The sequence below is a fragment of the Tachyglossus aculeatus genome, chromosome X1 (assembly GCF_015852505.1).
Source record: "Tachyglossus aculeatus isolate mTacAcu1 chromosome X1, mTacAcu1.pri, whole genome shotgun sequence".
Lineage (NCBI taxonomy): Eukaryota > Metazoa > Chordata > Mammalia > Monotremata > Tachyglossidae > Tachyglossus > Tachyglossus aculeatus.
In genome coordinates this window covers 38978677-39003984 of record NC_052101.1, presented here as the reverse complement: position 1 = coordinate 39003984, position 25308 = coordinate 38978677, and the positions used below count along the sequence as shown (strand labels likewise).

The 25308-nt window shown below is 51.3% G+C and overlaps 1 protein-coding gene across 1 annotated transcript in view; it reads right to left on the bottom strand.

Moving 5' to 3' along the window:
- Positions 1–847: 847 nt before the first annotated feature.
- Positions 848–25308, bottom strand: part of SH3PXD2B (SH3 and PX domains 2B) — an 85993-nt gene continuing 61532 nt past the window's right edge. The window contains exons 7-13 of the mRNA XM_038740007.1: positions 17765–17899; positions 16795–16899; positions 12361–12478; positions 8345–8571; positions 6603–6652; positions 5670–5795; positions 848–4441 (exon numbers count right to left, since the gene is read on the bottom strand). Coding sequence (XP_038595935.1) covers positions 2939–4441; positions 5670–5795; positions 6603–6652; positions 8345–8571; positions 12361–12478; positions 16795–16899; positions 17765–17899 — 2264 coding nt within the window. The 3' untranslated portion in view covers positions 848–2938. The remainder of the gene's footprint in view (positions 4442–5669; positions 5796–6602; positions 6653–8344; positions 8572–12360; positions 12479–16794; positions 16900–17764; positions 17900–25308) is intronic.

Below are 25308 nucleotides of genomic sequence, written 5' to 3'. Positions count from 1 at the left end.
TGATGTGGCTAGCCCTTGAGGGTAGGCTGCTTGAGACCTCCAATGGGACCCAAGTCAAAGCAGAAGCATGGCCTATTGGAAAAAGCACAGGCTTGGGAGTCAGAATAATAATAATAATAATTTTGGTATTTAGACTTCTAATGCCCACTCCACCATGTACCTGCTGTGTGACCTAAGGCAAATCCCTTCATTTCTCCGTGCCTCAGTTTCCTCAACTGCAAAATGGGGATTCAATACTTGTTCTCCCTCCTATTTAGATTGTGAGCCCCATGTGGGATGGGGACTGTATTTGGCCTGATTACTATGCATCTCTACCCTAGTGCTTAGAACAGTGTTTGACACATAGTAAGAGCTTAAAAAATATATAAAAAAACCCAAAACACTGCATGGGGTCAGGTGACCTGGTTTTTATTCCCAGTTCCTCCACTTGCCTGTGACGTTGGGCAAGTCACTTCGCAGTGCCCGTTTCTCATCTGTAAAATGGAGATTTTCCTCATTTTCCTTTTCCCCCTCCTTGGGCCTTGAGTCCCATGTGGGACAGGGGCTGTACCTGACTTGTTATTTTGTATTGATCACAGTGCTTGTTGCATAGTAAGCACTGAAAAAATACCACAGTTATTATTATGATTCCTGGGTGATTTGCAGGGTCTGATTCTCACAACTAAGTAGACCACTGACCTGGGAGTCTGACAGACCTGGGTTCTAATTCTGGCTCCACTTGTCTGCTTTGTGACCTGGGGCAAGTCACTTCACTTCTCTGCACCTCAGAGACCTCATTTGTAAGTTGGGGATGAAGACTGGGAGCTGCATGTGGGATTTGGACTGTGTCCAACCTGATTAGCGTGCATGTATGCCAGCGCTTAGTACAGTGCCTGGCACATAGTAGGCACTTACAAACAAACAAAAATCACAAGGGCCCAGATTGGGACATCTCCCAGATGGTGTCTGCTGTTCAGGATCCGGACTGTGGTAAACTCCTCCCATCCTCAACCTGGGGCTGGTCGGGCCCTGCAAACTCCATGACAGAATCCTCTGACTGGAATCCAGCCCATGTGCTGTGTGATCTGTGTTAGTTTGCTCTCTTCAAATAGGCAGGTTGAGCCTACCTAGAAACTGTTCGGTTTTTGCGATTCCTTGTTGGAGTCTCAGTTCCAAGAGTGGTGTATGGAAAGTCCCACTCTTCCCCAGACAGAGACAGGCAGTAACTTTCCTCAGAAACAGATGCCTCTGTAGCAGACAGAATTAAGTTCAGAACTACTTCGAGGAAGCCATGGGATCACGGGAGGTCACAAGCAGGAGGCAAATGATGATGGGGGGGAGGCACTTCAGGAAAGAGCAGCAGGGGAAAATCCCTTCTTCAGTCCAATGGGGTGGGAGGGTGATGTGATCTGGGGGTTTTCATTGATGGTCCAGAGCCCATCACATGCTTCCTGGGGCTTAGACTTGGGGGAGAAGTGGAGCTTGAATTTTCTAGATTCCCTTATGGCAACCACTCCACAAATCTAAACAAGCATAAAAAGGCACCACATGCCAAGGAATGGGTAGAAGAGGGGAGTAATATTGGCCAAATCTAATATCCACCGCCACTGGCTGCTCTCTGCTCTGAGGGCCAGATCAGACATCCAGCCCTAGAAGGAGTGTGTTCTGAGCAGGGGCTGCATCTCAACAGCTGCTGGCCCTTCCAGGGAGAAAGGACCACGGAAAAACATCTCCAGGAGCACAATGCAGAAATGGCACAGCCCAAACGACACGGCAGAGAATGCGAACCCGAAGTAAGACAGGAAGACGAATTCTCTATGGTAGACTGCAGAGGGGACAGGTTCTTTAGGAGGAAGCAGGTCAGGTCCAAAAGGCACAACTTTTCCCTCTGACGTCAAGTCAAATCCCAGAGAACATGGCCGTATGCCCCTTGACGGGTACCAAGCCAGGACCTGAGCAATTCAGCACAGCTCATTTTCCTGAGGTCCTGGGTTTTTCGCTGATTCCACAAAGGCATCATTATTTCCAGAGCCTGCAGGACAGTGGGAGGGCGATGCTGTCGGGGGACTCTCAGGCTGGCCAGGTCTCGCCTTGATCCACTCTGGTATGGAATTGGAGGCCTAAGTGGACTCAACCTGTGATCTCTCCCTCCCGCCAGCTCCACCCAGCCCAGAACCAGGATGATGAGGGCGGCAGACCCGAGGAAGGCAAGGAGTAAGGAGGGGGCAGGAACTGGGAGCTCCAGGAAGGAGGAGGATTTACCCCCAGCCCCAGCGCTGCTCCCAAGTAACGGAGAATCAGAGGGCCTCCTGGCAGGACAGACATCTTTGCATTAGGTGCAAGGGTGGGCCTACCCAGAGCGGGGAAACACTGGGTTTCTTAGGTCTGGGATGTCCACGACCCGTGAAAATTGTGATCTCTCACTGCGCTTGTCCCCAAGACCCTGGGTGAAGGGAAGCCCCTGGGGGTGACAGGGGAGTTCTGGAAGGCACCAAAGCTGTGAGCTGGAGGGGCCTGTGGGGAAAGTCAAGTAAGTCCCTCCCTAGTTTTCCTCAGCCAACTGCCAAAACCCCAAGCATGACCTCTAAATTCCAACTCCTCTCCTGAGCATCTCTGGCCAAGAACTCTGCTACAGGGTCACAAGCTGCCTCGAGGTCCTGCAGGGCACTCACCACCGCCTGTTCACCTTGGGAAGGCCATTCCAAAGTGGAGCTGGCAACGAGGCTGGCCTCAGAGACAACAGCTCAGCACAGAAACTCCGCGCCTCACCATCTTAGCCCTCTGGGAAACCGATGGGAAAAAAAACAAAAAACAAACTCAGTGCCCTCCAGCCTCATCCTTGGTTAAAGCCTTATGAGAAACCATAAATTAGGAAGTGAATTAAATACCTGGGCGGAGCCCCGGGGAAGGGGCCCACAGCCAGGAAGAGTTGGAGAAGTGGGGAGGGGAGAGGTGGGCACTATGGCTTCTTTCTCAGGTAGTTGGAAGGAATCCAGCCTTCCCATGAGGGGGCCCCGCTCAGGACCCGGCAGAACCACCAGCCGTTGCTGTTCTTCTCCCGCACCTCAAACACCGTCCCCTCCTGGAAACCGCTGGTCTCCTCGTCGCCTTCGAAGTCAGCTAGGGCTACGTACAAGGCATCTCTGGGGACCTCTGCGTGGGGGACTGGGGCCGAGCCGGGCTTTTCCCTGGCCTCCCCATTCTTGCCCGGCCCCTTGGGCCCCAGGCCACCCTTCCCCCTGGTCTCCTCCAGGGCATTCAGAAATGGTTTGGCTTTTGGAGGAACCAGCATGGGTCGACCTGGAGTCCCGGTAGCCTTGGTGTCCTGCCCGTCTTGCTGTTGCTCCTTGACTTCCGGCAAGGGGCGGGTGGTCTTCTTTGGAGGCGGGGGTCTCCGGGGAGGCACCACTGGTCTCTGCTGGGGGCCCTGTCCGCCTTTGAGCTCAGGGTCAGCAGGTTTGGCTGACCCCGGAGGGGGTCTCGGGGGAGCCTCCTTCGGCACGGGGACGTCCGGCTTCGGGGGTACCTTGGCGTCGGCCGGAGCTCGCTCCTGAGACCTGCTGAAAGCTTCCCCCAGGAGCGGTGGGCTGTTGGCAGGGCCATCTGGGGGGGTCTCCTCCTCCATAGGTTTCTCCTGAGACTTGGCGGGCCTCAGCTTGCTCCGGAGGTGAGAAATGTCCACTGGCTGAGAGGGCTCCGTCCGCGGAGAAGCCCCCGGTTTGGGCCTGACCTGAGGTTTGGACTTTAAGAAGGGGTTTGGGGCGGGGGGCTCGGGCTTGTCCTCGGACGTGTCCGCTTTGGACTTGACGATGGGCCGGAGGTTCGGCTTTTTCACCTCTTTGGCCAATATCTTGTGTCCACACTCCAGTCCCATTTCATTTTTCAGCTGGAACAGCTTGCCTTTCTCAGATTTCGGCTCTGGCTTCTTGCCGTCCTTGGTTGGGGGAGTGTGCTTGGGTGGGACCATCGGCAAAATCATCCCCGGGGGCTTCGGCGGGGGTCCCTTGAGCTGATCAAGCCTCTGCCGCTCCCTCTCCTGCATCTCCCCGTCCGATTTGATCATGGATTCCTTGCGTGGGGGGAGGCTGGGCTTCTCCTCTGCGTCGGGATCAGTGATCTCCTCGTAGCCAGCCAAGCCCGACGTGGCCGCGGAGGCATTCCAGGGTGGCTGCTTCCCCTTCCAGTCCCTGGCCCACCCCACCCCGGAATCCAGTCCGTTGTGTGGGGCTTCAGGGAGCGGTCGGGCTGGGCCAGTGGCTTCGACGCAGTTGCTGTTGACGTGGTTCTCCACCCCGGCCTCCCCCAGGTGGAGGTGGGCCAGTTCGGTGGGCAGAGGGGCTAAGAAGTTAGGTCGTGAGGCGCTGCTGGTCTTTTTGTACTTGTCAATGAAGGTCGCCGGAGCCCAGCCCTCCGATTCCTCGATCTGGATATACCACCAGCCGCTGGAGTTCTTCTCGATCACCTGAGCGGGATAGAATAATAATAAATAATAACACTAATGGTACTTGAGTGCTTACTATGTACCAAGTACTGCTCTAAGTGCTGGGGTAGATATAAGTTAATCAGGTTGGACATAGTGCCTGTCCTATTTGGGACTCACACACTTAAGAGAACACAGAATAGACCAGTTTAGCACTTTCAGACTCTCAGCCTGGCATTCCTCTCCACTCTCCATGGGGCTCTGGCAGAGGTGGGGTGGGGGCATCAGGGAGTTCTACTCCATCTTAGTGGGAGAGAGGAGAGCTCCTGGGCTGGCTATGGGCCAGAAGCATAAAGTTGGCAGGATTCCTGCTCCTTCTAAACATGCAGTTGCTCCCAAGGTGTCCCTATTCCCCTAGAGATGGGGGGAGAGTCGAAGAGTAGGGATGGAGGATAGAAAGGAAGGAGCAGAGGTGTAGGGCTGGTGTTAGTTACCAGGTGAGGGAGAAAGGGGATGTGAGGGAGTGTGACACATCGAGAAAGAAGGGTGAGCCTCCCTGGACTCTCCTGCTTGCTCATCACTGCCTAGTTTTCCTGTTACTCAGGAGAACAGTCTAGCCCCTCCTGCCCCAACCATGTTGGTGACTTCCAGGTTCTCCGGTCTATTGGGGTTGGATGGAATGGGGCACGGCAGGTGGGGCAAATTTAGTTCCAGATTCACCAACGCCCCAGTTCTATCTGGCTTCCATCCTCCTCTCAAGAAGAGAAGCTACACATAGGCAGTCAAATGGAACCAACTGGCCAGTGGGGGGTCACTGGCGTGCAAGCTCACTGTAGTCCGTGAAGCTTGGGTGTAAGGAAGAACTAGTGGCAGAGACCTCGATCCCAAAACTGCAAGATGGGAGAAACCAGGGCCTGCAGGTTGAACACCCATGGGATCTCCCTCTGCTGTGCCATTGAAGGAAGAGGCTTCTGTGTAGGGGAGTGGGGACCAGAAGGGACTCATGCTCCAGTCCCCACCGAACCAGGGAGCCTCCAAAGCCCACGGCCTCGAAAGATATCTATGCGGCAAAATCTGCAGTAGTATGCGGGCGCCAACTCTTGGCTTGGTCTTTTCCGGCTCCTGATCCAGCACGGAGGCTGGAAGTTCACAGTGATGGGCGGCAAGTTCAGGGGAAGTTCATGCACTTCGGGAGAGGAGATGGGGACAGGAAGAGAGAGGTGAGGAAGGAAGGAAAATGGAGAGGAGGAGCAGGGGCGGAGGGACCCACCTCGACTTTCAGCCCTGCCTGGAAGCTGATGCCGTCGGGAATGGTGGTCTGGAAGTCCGCGATGGTGTAGTATTCCTCCTCCACTTGGGGTGGGACAGGGGGTTTTGGTAGGTTCAAGCCACGGGGCTGGGACAGTGAAACACAAAGTGAGTGCCAAGGACCATGTGCTATTGAACACAAACCACCCTTCTGGGTTCCAAAGTGACCCTCTTCCCCCTGAAATCCTTTTGGAGTTGTCGTGAGGAAGCCATGAGGGTCAGACGGCAGTACAATAAACCTGATTCCACCACCCTTTGTGGGCCAGCCAGGGGATAAGAAAACAGCAAGTTTGTGAGGCAATGGGGCCCAAGCCCCTGCCTCGGTTTCCCCTGCCTCCCAGAAGGAGCTAGTTGGGAATGAGAGAAGGGGGAGCGCAGTGTGGGAAACTGGCTACAGGTGAGGATGGGAGTGAGCACTTACCATGTGCCTGTCCCACAAAGGGCTCATAGTCCCCATTTTACAGATGGGGAAACTGGGGTTCAAAGAAGTTAAGTTACTTGCTTAAAGCCACAGAGCAATAACTTGTCCAAGCTTCAGGGTTCTCCTCTGCAGATTCCAAAGTGGACACCCCTCCCTGTTTGGAGGGTCCCACCACTGGCCTTGGGGGCCCTCAACTGGGCTGACTCACCACCCAGACCACTCACACAGGCCTGGAACTGCTGTCAGAGCTGGCTGAGAGGGGACTCATTTATTCATTCATTTGTATTTATTGAGCACTTGCTGTGTGCAGAGCACTGTACTAAGCGCTTGGGAGAGTACAGTATAACAACAAACAGGTACATTCCTACCCACAACGAGCGTACAGTCTAGAGGATGGTGGGGAAGTCATGCGGCTGGAGGGTAGGAAGGCTGGCATTCTCTGACATTCCCCCTCCACTTTCTGGACAGACTTACTATAGTCAGGTCTCGGCGAGGAGGGGGTCTCTGCCTCATCTTCGGCGACCCTGCAGAAAGACAAGCCCAAGTCAGACCGGTGGTGGTCCTACAGGAGTGGCCTGAAGAGTTCCTCTTCACTAGCCCTACCTTATATTATTCAGAATTCAGCCTCGTGAGGAGTCAATAATAATAATAATGATGGCATTTATTAAGCGCTTACTCTGTGCAAAACACTGTTCTAAGCGCTGGGGAGGTTACAAGGTGATCAGGTTGTCCCACAGGGGGCTCACAATCAATCCCTATTTTACAGATGAGGTAACTGAGGCACAAAGAAGTGAAGTGACTTGCCCAAAGTCACACAGCTGACAATTGGCGGAGCCGGGATTTAAATCCATGACCACTGATTCCAAAGCCCGGGCTCTTTCCATCTTTCCACCGAGCCATGCTGCTTCTCTATCATCCCTCCTCTCTATACACCCATTCTTTGCTAGAGTCAGACCCCTGGACCCGACACATCAGAGAGGGAAGTGGCCAGGCAGTGTGGTAGCAGAAGGTGCCATGGTGCTTAGTACAATGCTCTGCACACAGCAAGTGCTCGATAAATGAACAGATGACTAGGTCCTTTTCTCTGAACACACCATCCACTCGCCTCTGGCGACTAAGTCAGGCTCCATGCGTAGGAAGCCTGCCAGAGAGATCCGGAGGGCACAAACGCAGGGCACACCTGCCCATCAGGGCAGGTTCATAAAGGGAGTTCTAAGTGAGGCCATCCCAGGTAAAGAAGCGAGAGCCCAACCTTACTGACCCTTCAACAATGCAGACAGCCCAATCCTCCCCCTCTAATAATAATGATGGTATTTGTTAAGCGCTTACTATGTGCCAAGCACTGTTCTAAGCGCTGAGAACCAAGCGTGGTATCTGCCAAGTGCTGGGATGAAGAATCCTGCTGGGCTGAGGCTGAGGGTTGGGCCTGGGCCGTCCCTGTTGGCCCAGGGGATTCGGCGCTTAGAACAGTGCTCAGCACATAGTAAGTGCTTAAATACCATCATCATTGTTATTATTATTATTATTAGAGGGCTATTTGGCTCTGGAGCCCTGAGGGTTTCAGGCCATTCTTGTCCACTATGGGACAGATCCTGAACTGAACCAGGAGCCTAAGCTAACTGGAGAGGGAGCCCAGATGTCCTAATTAAATCCTTGAGATCTCTGGGCGTGGGGTTGTTCAGAATAGGACAGACTGCCCAGGGTCACTCTGGACCAGTCAGTCAACCTCAACAGATGGTTCAGGGCTTCAGTTGTGCATCTCTGGAATTGGTCAATCAGAGCGCCAGGACAACTCGGCCCGGCGGCATCACCGCCATCGGTAATAACGGCCATGATTCCGCTCCCCACCAGTCAACATGGTGAAATACCTACTTGCTTGAACCTTGGCCTTTCTTTCATTCCCGTTCAAGCCCTGATCCTGCCCCAGATCTGCTTTCCTGGGCCCACCTCTGAGGCGATCCTCCCAGGGGTCTCCCCTGCTGAGTATCAACCAGAATTTGGGAATCCTGGGCAGAACTCTTTCAACAAGAGCTCCACCGCACACCCTGCTGGGAGTTTACTCAACACAGGACTTGTCAATCAACAATCAATCGCATTTACTGAGCACTTACCGTGTGCAGGGCACTGTACTAAGCGCTTGGGAGAGTACAATGCAACAATATGACAGACACACTCCCTGCCCACAATGAGCTTACACCCCAACACCCTCCACTTACTTCGTTTGAAATCCCCATCCGAGCCCTGGCGCCCATCCAGCTTTCCATCTCTGTGGTTGTTGAGGCCATCCTTCTCTCGGCTGGTTGAATTCTGCTGCCAGGCTGTGCCATCCAGATCGAGGGCGCAAGACTGGGCTGAAAGACCAGAGCCCAGCTTTGGAGGGAAGGGCTCTCCACTGCCCTTCTTCAGGTAGGAGGCTGGGGCCCAGCCCTCTTTCCCTTGGTACCTGGAACACAGAGACCTCTCAGTTTCAGTCTAGTGCCATCTTCCCACTCCCTTCCCCTTCCTCCTGCTAACCTGGGAGGGACAATTCCTCCCACTGAGGGCCCAGGCAGGAAGCACTCTAGACTGCATCCTGAGCTAAGGTGTTGCTGGGCATCAGCCCGCAAACAACCTGAGCCCTGGGCAATGATGATTCTGGGAAGATAATGATAATAATAATAATGATGGCACTTGTTAAGCACTTACTAAGTGCAAAGCACTGTCCTAAGTGCTGGGGAGGTTACAGGGTGATCAGGTTGTCCCCTGTGGGGCTCACAGTCAATCCCCATTTTACAGATGATGTAACTGAGGCCCAGAGAAGTGAAGTGGCTTGCCCAAGGTCACACAGCTGACAATTGGTGGAGCCAGGATTTGAACCCATGACCTCTGATTCCAAACGCCGGGCTCTTTCCACTGACCCATGCTGACAGGTCAGTTGAAGGCACCAACCTGGCTCCATACTCACCCAGGTAAGCCCTAGCTCATAATAATCATTGTGGTATTTGTTGAGCACTTCTTATGTGCCAAGCACTGTGCTAAATGCTGGGGTAGATACCAGATAAATAGATGAGACTCCATTCTTGCACCCATTCCAACCCTGCTCAGATGAAGAGCCACTGTACTACAAAGGGCCATGGTGTAGCGGAGAGTTAGAAGGACCTGGGTTCTAATTCCAGCTTAGCAACTTGGCTGTGTGACCTTGAGCAAGTCACTTAGCTTCTCTGGACTTAAGTTACCTCATCTGTAAAGTGGGAATTAAGACTGTGAGCTCCATGAGGGGCAGGAACTGTGTCCAACCTGACAAGCTTGTATCTACCCAGGGCTTAGTACAGTGCCTGGCACATAATAATAATGATGGCATTTGTTAAGCGCTTACTATGTGCAAAGCACTGTTCTAAGCACTGGGGGGGATACAAGGTGATCAAGCTGTCCCACATGGGGCTCACAGTCTTCATCCCCATTTTACAGATGAGGGAACTGAGGCTCTGAGAAGTGAAGTGACTTGCCCAAGGTCACACAGCAGACTTGTGGTGGAGTCGGGATTCGAACCCATGACCTCCAACTCCAAAGCCCGGGCTCTTGCCACTGAGCCACGCTGCTTCTCATAGTAAGCGCTTAACAAATACCATAAAAAAGGTTTCTCCTTAATGATCACAATAATAATTTTGATGTTTACTAAATACTCACTACATGTCAAGAACAGTATTGGGTGTTGGTAATTAGGTCAGTCACAAATTCTGTCCCAGATGCAGATCATATTCTAAGGGGGAGGGAGAAGTATTTAATCCCCATTTTACAGATGAGAAAACTCAGGTCCAGAGAATTAAGTTACTCGCCCAGGATCACAATCAATAACTCAATCTACTGTATTTATCGAGTGCTTATTGTGTGCAGAGCACTATATTAAGTACTTGAGAGACAGCAATACCACCCTGCAGGCACCCAGGGTGCCTCTCGTCTGATCTTGATCACCTCCTCCAGGAGGCCTTCCCAGACTGAGCCCCTTCCTTCCTCTCCCCCTCGTCCCCCCTCCATCCCCCCATCTTACCTCCCTCCCTTCCCCACAGCACCTGTATATATGTATATACGTATATATGTTTGTACATATTTTTTTTACTCTATTTATTTATTTATTTAATTTATTTGTACATATCTATTCTATTTATTTTATTTTGTTAGTATGTTTGGTTTTGTTCTCTGTCTCCCCCTTTTAGACTGTGAGCCCACTGTTGGGTAGGGACTGTCTCTATATGTTGCCAATTTGTACTTCCCAAGCGCTTAGTACAGTGCTCTGCACATAGTAAGCGCTCAATAAATACAATTGATGATGATGATGATGATCTTGGAAACTAAACAGGGTCGGGCGTGGTTAGTACTTGGATGGGAGACTGCCTGGGAATACCGGGTGCTGTAGGCTAGAGAAGCAGTGTGGCTCAGTGGAAAGAGCCCGGTCTTGGGAGTCAGAGGCGATGGGTTCTAATCCCAGCTCCGCCACTTATCAGCTGCGTGACTTTGGGCAAGTCTCTTAACTTCTCTGGGCCTCAGTTACCTCGTCTGGAAAATGGGGGTTAAGACTGTGAGCCCCACGTGGGGCAACCTGATTATCTTGTATCTCCCCCAGCTCTTAGAAGAGTGCTTGGCACATAGTAAGCGCTTTTCAAATACCAAAATTATTATTATTAGAATGTGGTAGACGCATTCCCTGCCCACAACGAGCTTACAGTTTTAGAGGGGGAGCAGGGATCACACAGCAGGCAAGTGCCCAAGCTGGGATTTGGACCCAAGTCCCCTAATTTCCAGACCTGGGTTCTTCCCACTAGGCCATACTGCTTCTCTTGAGGATCTGCAGCCCGTGCGGAGCACTGCAGCAGCACCCATTCCACAGGAGCTGAGGTAATCTAGTCAGACTGAGGAGCACAGGTCCAAGAAGTCAGGCTAATCCCCATCACACAGACCAAAATACCGCTTCTGCTTAGGCCATTTTTTTCCACTAGGCTCTGGCCCCATGGCAGGCTGGCCTAGACGTCCACTACAGAGGACACTGTCCAAGGGACAAGGAGGAGGGCCTGGTCAGCCAGGTTCAGAGTGTTGGTCTGGCCCTGTCGAGAAAGGGGACGGACTGGGAGCAGAGGGCTTAAAATTCATTCAACTGGACAGTCTTTCTGGGAGGAAGGAGATTTCTGATGGGGTGGGGAAATCCTTTTCTGGGGCACCAATCAACGGTACTTTTGCAGAGCAATGTACTAAGCATTTGGAAGTGTGCAATAGAACAGAAATAGCGCCGTCCTTAATGAGCTTACAGTCTGGAGGACAGTCTAGAGCCTTCCTGTGATTGGTAAAGAAGTGCTAAGGCTCAGTCAGAACTGGAGAATGACTGGATCAGCCCAACTTATTCACTCATTCAATCCTATTTATTGAGCGCTTCCTGTGTGCAGAGCACTGTTCTAAGCACTTGGAAAGTACAATTCAGCAATAAAGAGAGATGATCCCTGTCCACGCCGGGCTTCCTGCTAGACCCAGCAGCCCATAAGGGGTTTGGAGGAGGACCAAAGCTACAGTCTCAGCAGGGTGGAGCAAGCCTCTAGGCACTAAGCATGGATTCGTGGAACTGTAGGGGGTCTCCGTCCCCCTTGGGGGAGGAGGACAGGGGCAGGTGGGGGAGTGTGGAAGGTAACAAACTGAGCTGAAAAGCAGCAGTTGAGGATGTAACCTAAGTGTCTTTGGTTTGCTCATGCATTTCTGCAGTTTCTAGCTAAGCAGTGTGGTCTAGTGGAAAGAATGTGGGCCTGAGAATCAGAGAACCTGGGCACTAATCCTAGTTCTGCCATCTGCCTACTGTGGGACTTTGGCCAAGTCACTTCACACTCGGTGCCTCAGTTTCCTCATCTGTACAATGGGGAATCAACACCTCTTTTCTCTCCTTCTTAGCCCTATGTGGCACAGGGACTGTGTCTCACCTAATTGTCTTGTATCTACCCCAGTGCTAGCAGAGTGTTTGGCACAAATTGCTTAACAAATACCACTTTTGTTATTATTATGATTATTATCCATACGGCTTCTCTGCTTTCAGGAAGGAAAGGAAGCTGGGGAGTGAAGCTAGAAGCCTGGGGGCCATGGCTCTTTCAGGCCTCCCGCCAAACCCTCACATACCCACAAGGGCTTAAACAATCTTTGTTTCTTCACCCCCCAGTCCCAACCACCCATCCAAAGCCAACCCTTGGAGGCTGCAGGGAGATGGGGTGTGGGGAGATACCTGATCTTCCACCAGCCCTCTAGGTTCTTCTGCATCACTTCCACCGTGGCCCCTCTGTCCAAACTGATTTCATCCTGATCTCGAGCCGCGTACGGGTAAATCACCGTGTACTTCTCCTCTGTCAGAACAAAGCACCATTTTAAAAAGGCATTGTCTTGGAGCCGGGTGGAGGGAATTGATCAAGCGAGGTCTTGGAGTAAATCCTTAATACTAAATAAGTGCTTAGTACAGTGCGCAGCACTTAGTACAGTGTCTGGAACATAGTAAGCACTTAACAAATACCATAAAAAAATGCAGAGAGAACTAAAGCTCATGTGACCCTTTCCCTCCCCGAGAAACTGGCAGCGGAGTCCTTTTGGCTTAGAACAGGGTGACCAAGAAGGGAACTGGCCTAGCCACCCTGCTAGCAGCAACAGGAGGGGCAGAGAGACAAGTGGGGTAAGGGCAGAAGCAGGAAGGTAATCCAATCCCTGGGACCCCTGGACTTTACCCTCTCTCCCCTGAGCAATCCCAGACCAACGACCTAGTCCCCGGCTGCTCCTGGAGTAGCCCTCAGCTCAGACCAGCAAAGTGTTAACCTGGCCAGGGCCTCCAGTTGCAATCTAAATGCACAGCTCTGAGAGGTTGAGGGATTGGACACATTTGGCAGCAGATGGTTTGGGGGTGAGATCATCACAAATTAAAGGCAACTAGCAATTTCCAGATACGTGGCCGGGAGCGGAAAGTGCCTCGAATCCCCAGCTCTCGAAGAAGCCCAGGCCCTCCCTGGCCCCCGGGAAAGGCTGAGGTGCCCATGGGCTTCGTCACCTCCCAGCAGAACCTAGAGGTCCATTTCCTTTAGTCAACAAGTTCTGATCCCTGTCGGCGGATCAGCGGAGAACAAGGGGAGCCAGAACTACCGTCACCCAGAGGAGGCCTTGGGTCTTCAGGACTCTGAAATAAAGCATTTGGGGCTGGGGCACGCTGTCTCTAGGGGTTAGGGGCTAAGCAGGGTCTAAACTGGTTTTAGTCTTACAAACCGGGAGGTAGTTCCACAACAGCATGGCTGACTTCAAATTACGTGGTGTCTTCCCACCAGATAAGCCCACCTCTCACCTCCTCTCCCACTCCACCTTTCTCACTGCTCTTTCAAACTTTCCCCTCCCCATGACTTTTGAAATTGCTTTCCCTGTTTCTCTGTCCCAGCCACATCCCCCCAGGCCTCCCCAACTCCAAACCTGCCAATGTTTTTTTTTTTAAACTTGCTTTATTGCCATAACTGGTCCCCTGGCTTGCAGCTGCTGCTTCTGAAACTGCTGAAGCCATGGAGGTGGGCCAGGCTGGGCTGAATTGCATGAAGGAAGAAGCCGAAGCCAGGGCCACCACCATAACCCTCCCCATCTCGCCCTGATCCCTGGGGCTTTGGTGGCTGTGAGGCGGATCTGGAGAGGACGAGGTCAAGGAGGAGCAGGCTTGCCTAGTCGTCACCAGAAATGATGGAAAGCAAGCTTACTTTGTGTAGAAAAGTAAGTCACCCCACTGTCCCTAGCCCTGTGAGGCAGTTGAAGGTCTGGGGTGTTTCTGTCTCAAGGGTTTAGGGTGGGGCTTCTAGGGTGCCATTTTCTGACCACAGAGGGTCTCACTTCCACACGCATGAGATGACTGGGCCCCTGGGACCATTCAGAGGTCAGAGGGGTTTTTCTCAACCTCACGGGTGCCATCCCTTCATTTTGAAGGGAAGCCAACTTGTGGGTAGGGGTGGATTTTTGAGGAAGAGAGACATGAATGGAAGGCTGGGCTTTTAGGGGAAAAAAATCCCCACTCCTTGGCCTTTGAAGGGGCTCCAAATCCCCCAGCTGGCCCCAGGGTCTGGTGACGGAGAGAAAAATCCTTGGCACTAATGGATTGATGAGTCCTGCCATCTATGAGCCTGGCAGGGTCAAAAGAAGCCCTCTGATTACTTGGGAGCCCGGAGCCCTCACAAGCCTGACCAGTCCAGGGCAAAACCAACAGCTGCTTTGACCAGGACCACTGCCCTGGACAATGGACCCTGGGGGTGGGGCCTAAAATGGACAAGGTTACAGAAGATCAGAGGGAAAGGAGAAGAGAGAGGAAGGGGTCAGAACAAAGGGAAGAGAAAAGAGGGAACAACAGGCGGAGGGAGAAGAGGAGGAAAAGAGAAGTGGAGGGAGAGGAAGAGGAGAGGGCACCCAACCACTATCACCTTCCACTGACACTACTGCCAGGCAAACAGCAGCAGCCTGGGCTCCTGGCCCAGAGGGGCGACTCCCTCAGGCAGAGGAGGAAGAGGATGGTGAGCAGCTCTGGCTTTGCACACCGGGAGCTGCTCAAGAGGCTCTCAAGGTCGGACACCTGCTTCAACCCTGAAGTTCCCACAAGGCAACCTGGGCGGGCCAGATGTGAAAAGGCCCCACAACGGGCCCTCTTTGGGCTCCGGGCCGGAGTTGCAGCCTGTTGGCAAGGGCCAAAAAGACAAGTAAATGCGTTGGCTAAAAGTTCTGGCTTGCACCTGCTCCAAGGGGTGAGCTAGCTGTGCCTTCCCAATCTGCCCAAATTGCTCCTATCGGGACAATAGTCTCCCTCTCTCCCAAGGAGGTGGCACCATTTGCTAGGCCAGGAATCCCCTGTTCTGGTGGGATGTGACACACACTAAGTCTAGGGAGAGTGGGCAGAGTTCAGTAGGGAGCAGCTTGCTTCCCTCAACTCTCAGCTTGCTCCAGCCTGATTCCATCTGGTCCCAGCCATGCCCCTCTCTTCTTGCCCTGGCTCCCTCAGGCTAAGTCTTTCTGCCAGACCTGGTTTGCTCCTCTCCACAAGCAGAGTTAAGTACTCAGGACGTGCTCTGCAGGCGGGGGAAGCAGGGCTCATGAAGAGCAGCCTGGAGCCGTAACATGACCTGGAAAGAGGTAACGTGAACTGTAAAGAGGGACCGGTGATGTCTCCTCCCAAATCCTGGGCATCACACCAAAGGGAGTGAATTCACCATCCTCCAGCTCAAGAACCTGGAACCCCACAGGTCTCACCTCGGCCAACTGGCTAAAACGCTACTATCCAACCACCTCCCAGGCCACAAAGGCACGGATTTCCTTCCAATCCCAGCTCCCAGGCCCCACTTTGTCTCTGGGGAACTAACTCGAGAGCCAGGGACAATAACACATTCTCCCCAAGATGATCCCCCCCCCCCCCCCACACACACACAGCCACCACACCCCATGAGAAATGCACAAATAAAAACAAATCAAGGGCGCATGCACTCAGCATAGATGGACGGACAGCCAAAGGCCCCAGGCTCCAACCCTGAGTGGAGGAAAAAAATTCCAGAGTATTATGCACCTTGACCCCATCCAATGGTGGACAAATCCCCCAGTGTCCGACGACGGCCCATGTGCTGGGGCAGGGACCAGACTCTCCAAGAGACTGGGAGGAAGCATGTTGGGGGAAGCCAGAAAGGGAAAACAGGAGGTGAGACGACAGCAGCATTCCAACATTCCCCGCAGTCACGGAACTGCTGGGCTGATCCCTCCCCTCCCCTTCCCTTTCCTTCTCCTCGGCCCACGTTCTGGCTACGGTTAGGGGCAAAGCGGAGGTTGGTGGGCTTATACAGCAGAGGCCAGGGTACTGCAGGACCCCAGAACCAAAGTCTCCTTGGCTTAATTTGGGGTGGTTAAAGAACGGAACTTCAGGTTCCCCACTTGAATTCAGCCCTTCACCAGTCACTGCTGCACTAAATGGAATTTGGTCCTTTAATCTGGTCTGAGGTCTTCTACCCACCAATCTCGCCCTGCACCCTATGTGACAGGGTTTAGCTGGGGCAGCAGGTCTTTTCTCTGGTTGCCCTCCAGGGCCACTGCTAAGCTGAACCTTGACTTCCTCTGCAGGGCAGCCATGGATAGGACCGCTGCCCCGCCCCCAGCTTTGTTCAGAAGAGGCAGCAGGCTGCCAGGGATGATGTGGCTCGGAGACTGGCTCTCTAACTTTTGGGACACAAAAACTTCAACTACCAACTTCAAGGGGCTGGAGGCAAAAGAGAAGAAAGGCCCCCCACAGCACAGGTGTTTCCCTCCTCACCTCTCCTCTTCCCTCCCAATTTTTCCTGACCTAAGCTAGAGGTCTGGCTGAGTGGGCATCTGCAGTTCCTCAACATTGGGCCTGGGAGTGACCTCCGCAGACTGACTGTGAGTCCGCTGTTGGGTAGGGACCGTCTCTATATGTTGCCAACTTGTACTTCCCAAGTGCTTAGTACAGTGCTCTGCACATGGTAAGCGCTCAATAAATACGACTGAATGAATGAATGACAGCCTACGGATGCCTTTGCCACCAGGTCTTGCTGAAGGGAGGAGAGATAGAGGGGAGAGAGAGGAGAGAGAGACAGAGACTGAGAGAGACAGACAGGGACTCTTGGATGGGGAATATAAGGTCAATTCCCTGACTTACCTTCTTCAGGCTGCAGGGCCAGTTCCTCCTGGGCTCCATCCTGACCCTCCAAGCAGGTGGCAGGGACCCAGCCCTGCCCATCAGCAGTGCTAACAAACCACCAACCTGAAAAGGAGATGGAGACTCGCCTTAGCCAGGCAAGAGACTGGGCAGCAGTAAGGTGAGGGCATGTAGTGGTAAACCCCCAGGGAGTGGCATGATATTAACCAGGCACTACCTATCTCACTTGACCTGAAGTTATAGCTCTTCCTCGATGCCCACTGCATAAGCAAACAGGAGCATCCAGGGGCAAGATGTGGGGTGAGGTGGGTCTGAACTGGTCTAAGGCAGGGAGTCTCCAGACAGACAGTACACGAGCCGGGCTAGGCCAGCCTCAGGTTCCTCCCTTCATCTAGGGTATCATTCTCTCTCCACCGCCATTTCAGAGGCAGCAAGCGGGTGGCAAACCCCCAAGGTCCCGTGTGACGAGGTCTCCAGGCTGAAAGGGCAGTGTCTCTGCCTCAAATCCAGGAACGACCACCTGGGAGGATCCCTGCACAGCTCACACTATGCCAGCATGTTTCTGCCACTCGAGTCCTTGATGTTCTCTCAGTCCATCTCCCTGAGCCTGGCACGGGCTCTACCCCTGGTGGGGTCTCTTAATGGCCCAGCCAATGAGGAAGAGCACTTTGGCTGGTGGGGAAAGAATAGCTCTGGCACCACAACGCAGAAAAGCCAACAGAAGGCCAAGGCCTGACACTCCTAAGTCCCAAGCTCACATACAGAAGGCTCCAGGGTCCCCTCCCTCCCTTAATTCTGGCCTGGTACAAACAAGAGGAGTCATCCCCCTCCAAGGAAAGAAGGTGCCTAGACCCTCAGACTGAATCCTACGTAGGCCAAAATAACAACAAGCCCCGCCCCACCACTTCGAGTTGGCCGTTCTCTAACCCTACAGCTTCCGGCTACCAAACTGGGCCAGGAGGTAACTTACCGGACTCATTTTTCTCAATGATATCCACCAGCTGCCCTACCGACAGGCTGATCTCCGAGCTCTCTTGCTTTTGGTAATCTGCCACTGCCACATATTGTTCCAGCACCATGGGGTCAGCTGAACCTCCATCTCCCCCTGCAAGCCAAAGAGGAAACCAATGACTACATCAGCACGCTCTGCACAGCAGGCAGGAGTGAAGGGCCCAGTGTGGGCACCGAGGACGGGGAGGTGGGATGGTGCCTGTTCTGAGGGTGCGGAGGAAGACAGGCAGGGGAAGGCGGTGGACACAGGGCCAGTGACCTGTGTATTTTTTCCCAGCACTTAGTACCATGCTCTGCACACAGTAAGTACTTAATAAATACTATTACTTCTAACCCACCATGAGGAAACAGTATGGTCAAGTGGATAGAGCTTGGGCCTGGAAGTTAGAAGGACTTCCTTTTAACTTAGCTCTGTGATCTTGGGCAAGTGACTTCACTTCTCTGTGCCTCAGTTACCTCATCTATAAAATGGGGATTAAGGCTGTGAGGCCCCTACAGGAAAGGGACTGTGTCCAACCTGATTAGCTTGTATCTACCCCAGCACTTAGAACAGTGCTTAACACATAAGTGCTTAAAAGCACCATTATTATTATTATCACCATTATTATTATTACCAATGTAAGAGGTGTCAAAGCACCAACTGTTTGATCTGATCCTTTAGTTTCCTGTAAGCCAAGATCATCCACCTAAACTCGAGAGAAAGAGAAAAATTTGTTCTGGGAGAAATTAGCTCTCTTAATGTTCATACAGTCTTGAGCAAAGTCACCGTGGAACAACCCGGGAGTCTACCTATGATAGTACTAATAATAATTGTGGTACTTATTAAGCGCTTATTATGTTCTAAGCCCTGGGGTAGATACAAGGTAATCAGGTAGGCCATAGTCCCTGACCCACATGGGGCTCACAGTCCTAATCCCCATTTCACAGGTGAGGTAACTGAGGCCCAGAGAAGTGAAGTCACTTGCTCAAGGTCACGCAGAAGACACATGGCAGAGCTGGGATTAGGACGCATGTCCTCCAACTCCCAGGACTGTGCTATTTCTACTGGACCATACTGCTTCCACGCTGATGGTGATGGTAGCACCAGGATGCCTGAAGTAACCATGGGCTGCATTGCTCTCCTGTACATACATCATCACTGGTAGGGATGGACCAGCTAACACTTTATTAATAATAATAATAATAGTAATAATAATAACAATGGTATTTGTTATGCATTTACTTAGTGCCAAGGACTGTTCATTCATTCATTAAATCATAGTTATTGAGCACTTACTGTGTTCAGGGCACTGTACTAAGCGCTTGGGAAGTACAAGTTGGCAACATAAGCGCTTAGTTCTAAGCACTAGTGTATACAAGGTAAGCAGGTTGTCCCACGTGGGGCTCCAAGTCTTAATCCCCATTTTACAGATGAGGTAACAGGCACAGAGAAGTGAAGTGACTTGACCTAGGTCACACAGCCGACAAGTTGTGGAGCCAGGATTAGAACCCAGGTCCTTCTAACTCACAGCCCTGTGCTCTTTCCATTAGGCCATGCTATTATTATTACATTTGTTAAGTACTTACTATGCGTCAAGCGCTGTTCAGCGCTTAAAACAGTGTAAGCGCTTAATAAATTCCACCATCATCATCATCATCATTCTCAGGACTGGGGTAGATACAAGAAAATCAGGTTGAACACAGTCCATACCTCACATGGGGCTCACAGTCTTAATTCCTGTTTCACAGATGAGGGAACTGAGGCACAGAGAAGTTAAATGACCTGCCCAAGATTACAGGCTTTCAGGAGGGGGAATCTGGCCCTCTGATTTCAGCCCAAAGCCCAAATGTGGGCTGACAAAGGAGGCTGGAAACAGGTCCCTGGGTGCTTTCTAGAGCTCCAGGATTGGATTAAATGCTTTCCTGGGGTCAGTGCTTAAAGGCCGAGTGTTGAATCTGCTAGCTGCCTGCCCTCTTCCCAGGGGGCCCAGCCCAGCTGGAGGCTGAGGTGATGTGGCTCAGGGAGAGGCTAGGAGACCTACCTGCAATGTATTTACATCTGCAGTTTATTATATCTGTAATTTATTTATTTATAATAATAATAATAATGGCATTTATTAAGCACTTACTATGTGCAAAGCACTGTTCTAAGTGCTGGGAAGGTTACAAGGTGATCAGGTTGTCCCACGGGGGGCTCACAGTCTTAATCCCCATTTTACAGATGAGGTACCTGAGGCACAGAGAAGTGACTTGCCCAAAGTCCCAGAGCTGACAATTGGCAGAGCCAGCATTTGAACCCTTGACCTCTGACTCCAAAGCCCGTGCTCTTTCCACTGCGCCACGCTGCTCTCATTTATATTAATGCCTGTCTCCCCCTCTAGATTGTAAGCTTGCTGTGGGCAGAGAATGTGCTCGTTATTATATTACACTCTCCCAAGAGCTTAGTACAATGCTGCACACGGTAAGCGCTCAATAAATACGACTGACTATGCTTCACTAGGCCACACTGCTTCATCAGGACATGCTACTTCTGTCCTCCTGCCAGTGAGTCAATTGTATTTACTGAGCATTTATTGTGTGCAGAGCACTGTACTAAGTACTTGGGAGAGTACAATATAACAATAAACAAGCATATTCCCTGCTCACAATGAGTTTACAGTCTAGAAGGGGAGACAGATATTAATATAAATAAATTACAGATCTGTACATAAGTGCTGTGGGGTTGGGGGGGGATGAATACAGGAAGCAAGTCAGAGTGATGCAGAAGAGAGTGGAAGAAGAAAGGAGGGTTTAGTCAGGCAAGGCCTCTTGGAGGAGATTTGCCTTCAATAAGGCTTTGAAGATGGAGAGAGTTAATTGCAGGATATGAGGAGGGAGGGCGTTCCAGGCCAGAGGCAGGACACAGACGAGAGGTTGGTGGCAAGATATACGAGATAAAGGTACAGTGAGAAAGTTGGCATTAGAAGAGCAAAGTCCTCTATGCTGTAAGCTCGTTGTGGGCAGCTATTTTGTCTACTAAACACTTATAGTACGGTGCCCTGCACACAGTAAGTGCTCAATAAATACCACTGATTGACCGACTGTTTTTATGCAACAAATCCAACACCTCCTCCGAATCCTCAGTAGGGCCATGTGAAGAGCAGCAAAAAGGAATCCTGGCAGCCTGGCCACTCAAGGCCAAGCGATGAGCTTTGCACTGCATCAGGAAATAAAGGCATGGAGGGGGTACAGGCCTGTTCCACGGGAGGGTGAAGGATAGTTCATTCTGAAAGGGCTACGCTTCCTTCCCCCCAGGGCCCTTCCACACACCGACGCTTGAACCACTGCCAATTTCTAAACAAGAGGGTACTTTGGGCCGGGCTTCTCCCCCTGGCTGCAGCAAGAAGGGGGAAAGTTGAAATGAGTAAGAAGGCTGACCTGGTGGCTAACTCTGCCTTGGAAAAGACAAAGCTGCTGGCAGCCCCCAAGAGGGAGACTAAATGTCACCCCTGGCCCAACCCGCAAGAACCACAGATTAGAAGTGTTGCTGCCCTTACCAGGATCAGTGCCCCTTAGAGGCCTCTGTGGAAGGGATATTTTTGTCTCCCAGGCCAAAGCCTCTCCCTCCCACCTTTGGCCCCGATGGCACCCCTGCCCCACACCCTTCCGCCGGTCCTGTAATTACGCCGCAGGGACCGGTGGATTCTGTTAAAGTAAAGACTGAGAGCGGGAGACAGGGTTTGGCCGGAAGAGGTGGGAGTTACTGGACGCACACTGGCTGTGCCCATGGGCAATTACCCCCACGCGCTAAGAGCCCAGATCCGGCTCCTCCTCCGACTGTGCCATCTGGAAAGCCGCAGGTAGCCATTCCCAGGTCCCAGTACCCCCCACCCCTTGGAAAGCCCTCGCAGTCGGCACTCAGCTCCAAGTCCTGCACCCCATCTTACATTTCCACCGGCCCCCCACTTTCTGCCCACAACTAGACCAGAGGGGCCAGCGTGAGGGAAGGAAAATTAGGATTCGGAATGCTCTGGGATGATCAGAGCCTTTAACTGATCCTGACTCGTTCAGCCTAGCATGGCCTGCCCTGGCTGGTCAGCTCCTACCAGCCCCACACTATCTGTTCCTGACAATTCTGCCTGCCCTGAGAAACCCAACCCCAGAGAGGAAGACTCCGGAAGACAACCCAGAGATCTGTGAAGATCCGGATTTACTGCCCAGAAACAGAAATGTTCCCAGCAGGAACAGCAACTATGAGTGAAACTTCAGGTTCACCCCAACACGGAGATTTTGCTGTTTAACTCTGGGCTCACCCTTCTTTCATACAGCTTTGGACACATTATTATTATTACTTCTAATCAATCATATTCATTGAGTGCTTACTGTGTGCAGAGCACTGTACTAAACACAAGGGAGAGTACAATACTATAGAGTTGGTAGATAAGTTCCCTGCCCACAACGAGCTTACAGGCTAGAGGACGATAATATAATAATAATGATGATAATAATAATAGTAATAATAATTGTGGTATTAAGCACTTGCTATGTGCCAAGAACTGTACTAAGTACTGGGGTGGATAGAAGCAAATTGGATTGGACACAGTCCCTGCCCCACATTGCGGGGGTAGATAAAGATCTATTTATTCTGACAGTTTTGACGCTTGTCCACATGTTTTGTTTTGTTGTCTGTCTCCCCGTTCTAGACTGTGAGCCCGTTGTTGGGTAGGGACCGTCTCTATATGTTGCCAATTTGTACTTCCCAAGTGCTTAGTACAGTGCTTTGCAAACAGTAAGCGCTCAATAAATACGATTGAATGAATGAATAATAAGGCTGGACACGGTTCACGTCCCACATGGAGCTCACAGTCTACTACTACTACTACTAAATAATAATAATAATGATAGTTTTTGTTTCTCTCTCCTGATCACTGGGATGGTTCCCTATTTCCTCCTCCACTCTAGCTTTTCCAGGCTCCTCAGGAGGCGAGAGGCCAGGTCTTGCATTGGAAACAGAGAATCTGGGCGATCCACTGTCCTGAGTTCACTGGAGCAGCTTCGCTGTTCTTTCAAGCAGAGAGGGGAGGCAGGAAGAGTTCAGTAACAGGGATCTTTAGTGCCTCTTGTCAAGGCCCCCCCTCTGCCACGTGGCCCTCTGGACTCCCACAAGGATGTCTCCAGATGGTTAGCCTCATCTGCAAACCTGGCAATTCTCCTTGAGAGAGAACTCTCTCTCAGCCACTGTCCCTCCTCCCAGTGCCCATATCCAATTTGCTTTTCCCTTCCTGGCCCTAGGCAGGGACGAAGAGGGAGGTGGAAGATGCTAGCAGTGGCTGTTCTCTCCCAGGCCCAAAGCAGTTAGTCTCAGAACATTCTGCATTGTAGTAGTGTGCCCTAGGGGAGAAAGCCCAGGTCCAGGACTCAGAAGACCTGGGTTCTAATCTTGGGTCCACCATTAGCCCATTGTATGACATTAGGCACATTACCGTTTCTTTGGGCCTCAGTGTCCTTGTCTGTGAAATGAAAATACCGGTTCTCCCTCCCACTTAGACTGTGAGCTCCATGGATCTCAGGGATCGCACCCAACTTGAATATCTTGTAACTACCCCAGCACTTAATACAGTGCTTGGCACACAGTAAGCACTTAAACACCATAGTTCTAAGCACTTAAATACCACTGTTTTCATTATTAGAAGATGATGTTTACTAGAAAATGCACCACAAGGCTGGGAGGGCTAGTTCTCTGCCTCTCCTTAAAGCTAACTGGTCAGCATGGCAAACCTACCAGCCTGAGAGTGACATCCTCACTAGCTCAGGGGTGGGCATTTCTCAAACACCCCAGGCCAGCAACTTCACGCTTCTCAATCATCTACTGGAAAATGTGAGTTCAAAGGCCTGTTCACACAATCTTTGACCCACCAGACCACAAGCTGTATATCAGTAATAATACTAATACTAATAATAATGATGATTATGGTATTAGAACAGTGTATTAGAACAGTGCTTTGCACATAGTAAGCACTTAATAAATGCTATTATTATTATTATTTGTTAAGCACTATGTGCTAGGCACTGTTCTCAGCACTGGGGTAGACAGAAGGAAGTCAGGTTGTCCCATATGGGGCTCATGGTCTTGATCCCCATTTTACAGATGAGGTAACTGAGGCCCAGAGAAGTGAAGTGACTTCTAGACTGTGAGCCCGTTGTTGGGTAGGGACCATCTCTATATGTTAAGCACTTAGTAAAGTGCTCTGCACACAGTAAGTGCTCAATAAATATGATTGAATAAATGAATGAATGAAGTGACTTGCCCAAGGTCGCACGACAGAGAAGTGGCAGAGCCGGATTTAGAACCCATGGCCTTCTGACTCTCGGGCCCGTGCTCAACATACATGGGCTGTGTCTCAAAGCCTGGCTAGGGTACAAGTCCTGAGGTTCCGGATCTGTATGAACTAGCCACAGGGAACCCCGTGGAATTCAAATCTAGGCAAGTTCTCTCCAAAAGAGTTCAAAAGAAACCAAAACAGTTTCCAAAGTACAACAAACCTTCAAAAACTGCTCTCCCCATTCCTCCCTCTCCCCCACCCCCATCCATGACCTACAATCCCCCAGCACTGCCCAGGACCAGCTGACTCCAACCAGCCCCTTCATTACACTTCCTAATGGCCAGTCCCTCTGGCATCAATCGGAACAACAGATCACAGTGCCAACCCTTCATTAGTTAGTTTGCATGCCCATTTCCCTGGGGACCAAGGGATCTATCAGTTCTTGCTTCTATGGGCCAATGTGCCTGGCAACCCGAGTCCATAACGACCCACTTATCAGTGCAATCCCTTCCCCACAGCACCTGTATATATGTATATATGTTTGTACATATTTTTTTACTCTATTTATTTATTTTATTTGTACATATCTATTCTATTTATTTTATTTTGTTAGTATGTTTGGTTTTGTTCTCTGTCTCCCCCTTTTAGACTGTGAGCCCACTGTTGGGTAGGGACTGTCTCTATATGTTGCCAATTTGTACTTCCCAAGCGCTTAGTACAGTGCTCTGCACATAGTAAGCGCTCAATAAATACGATTGATGATGATGATGATGATGCAATCCTCCAGTCTCTGATCTTCCCAGAGATGTCGGAGAGACAAAGACAACCCTCAGACAGATCTGTTCCTCTGTGCTGTGGCCCTGCTGGTGGGCACAGCGTTACCCTCTGCAGTCTCCTTGGGATCAATGCTGAGGGGAATAGTGATCCCGCCAAACTGAGATTTTAGGAACTCTCAAGGGTGCTGCCTCCCTGACTTCCATTTCATTCATTCATTTATTCAATCGTATTTATTGAGCACTTACTGTGTGCAGAGCACTGTACTAAGCACTTGGGAAGTACAAATCGGCAACATATAGAGACGGTCCCTACCCAACAACGGGCTCACAGTCTAGAAGGGGGAGACAGACAACAAAACAAAACAAGTAGGCGTCAATACCATCAGAATAAATAGAATTATTTATATATTTGTTCTATAACAAATAGAGGTACCGTGGCCTAGTGG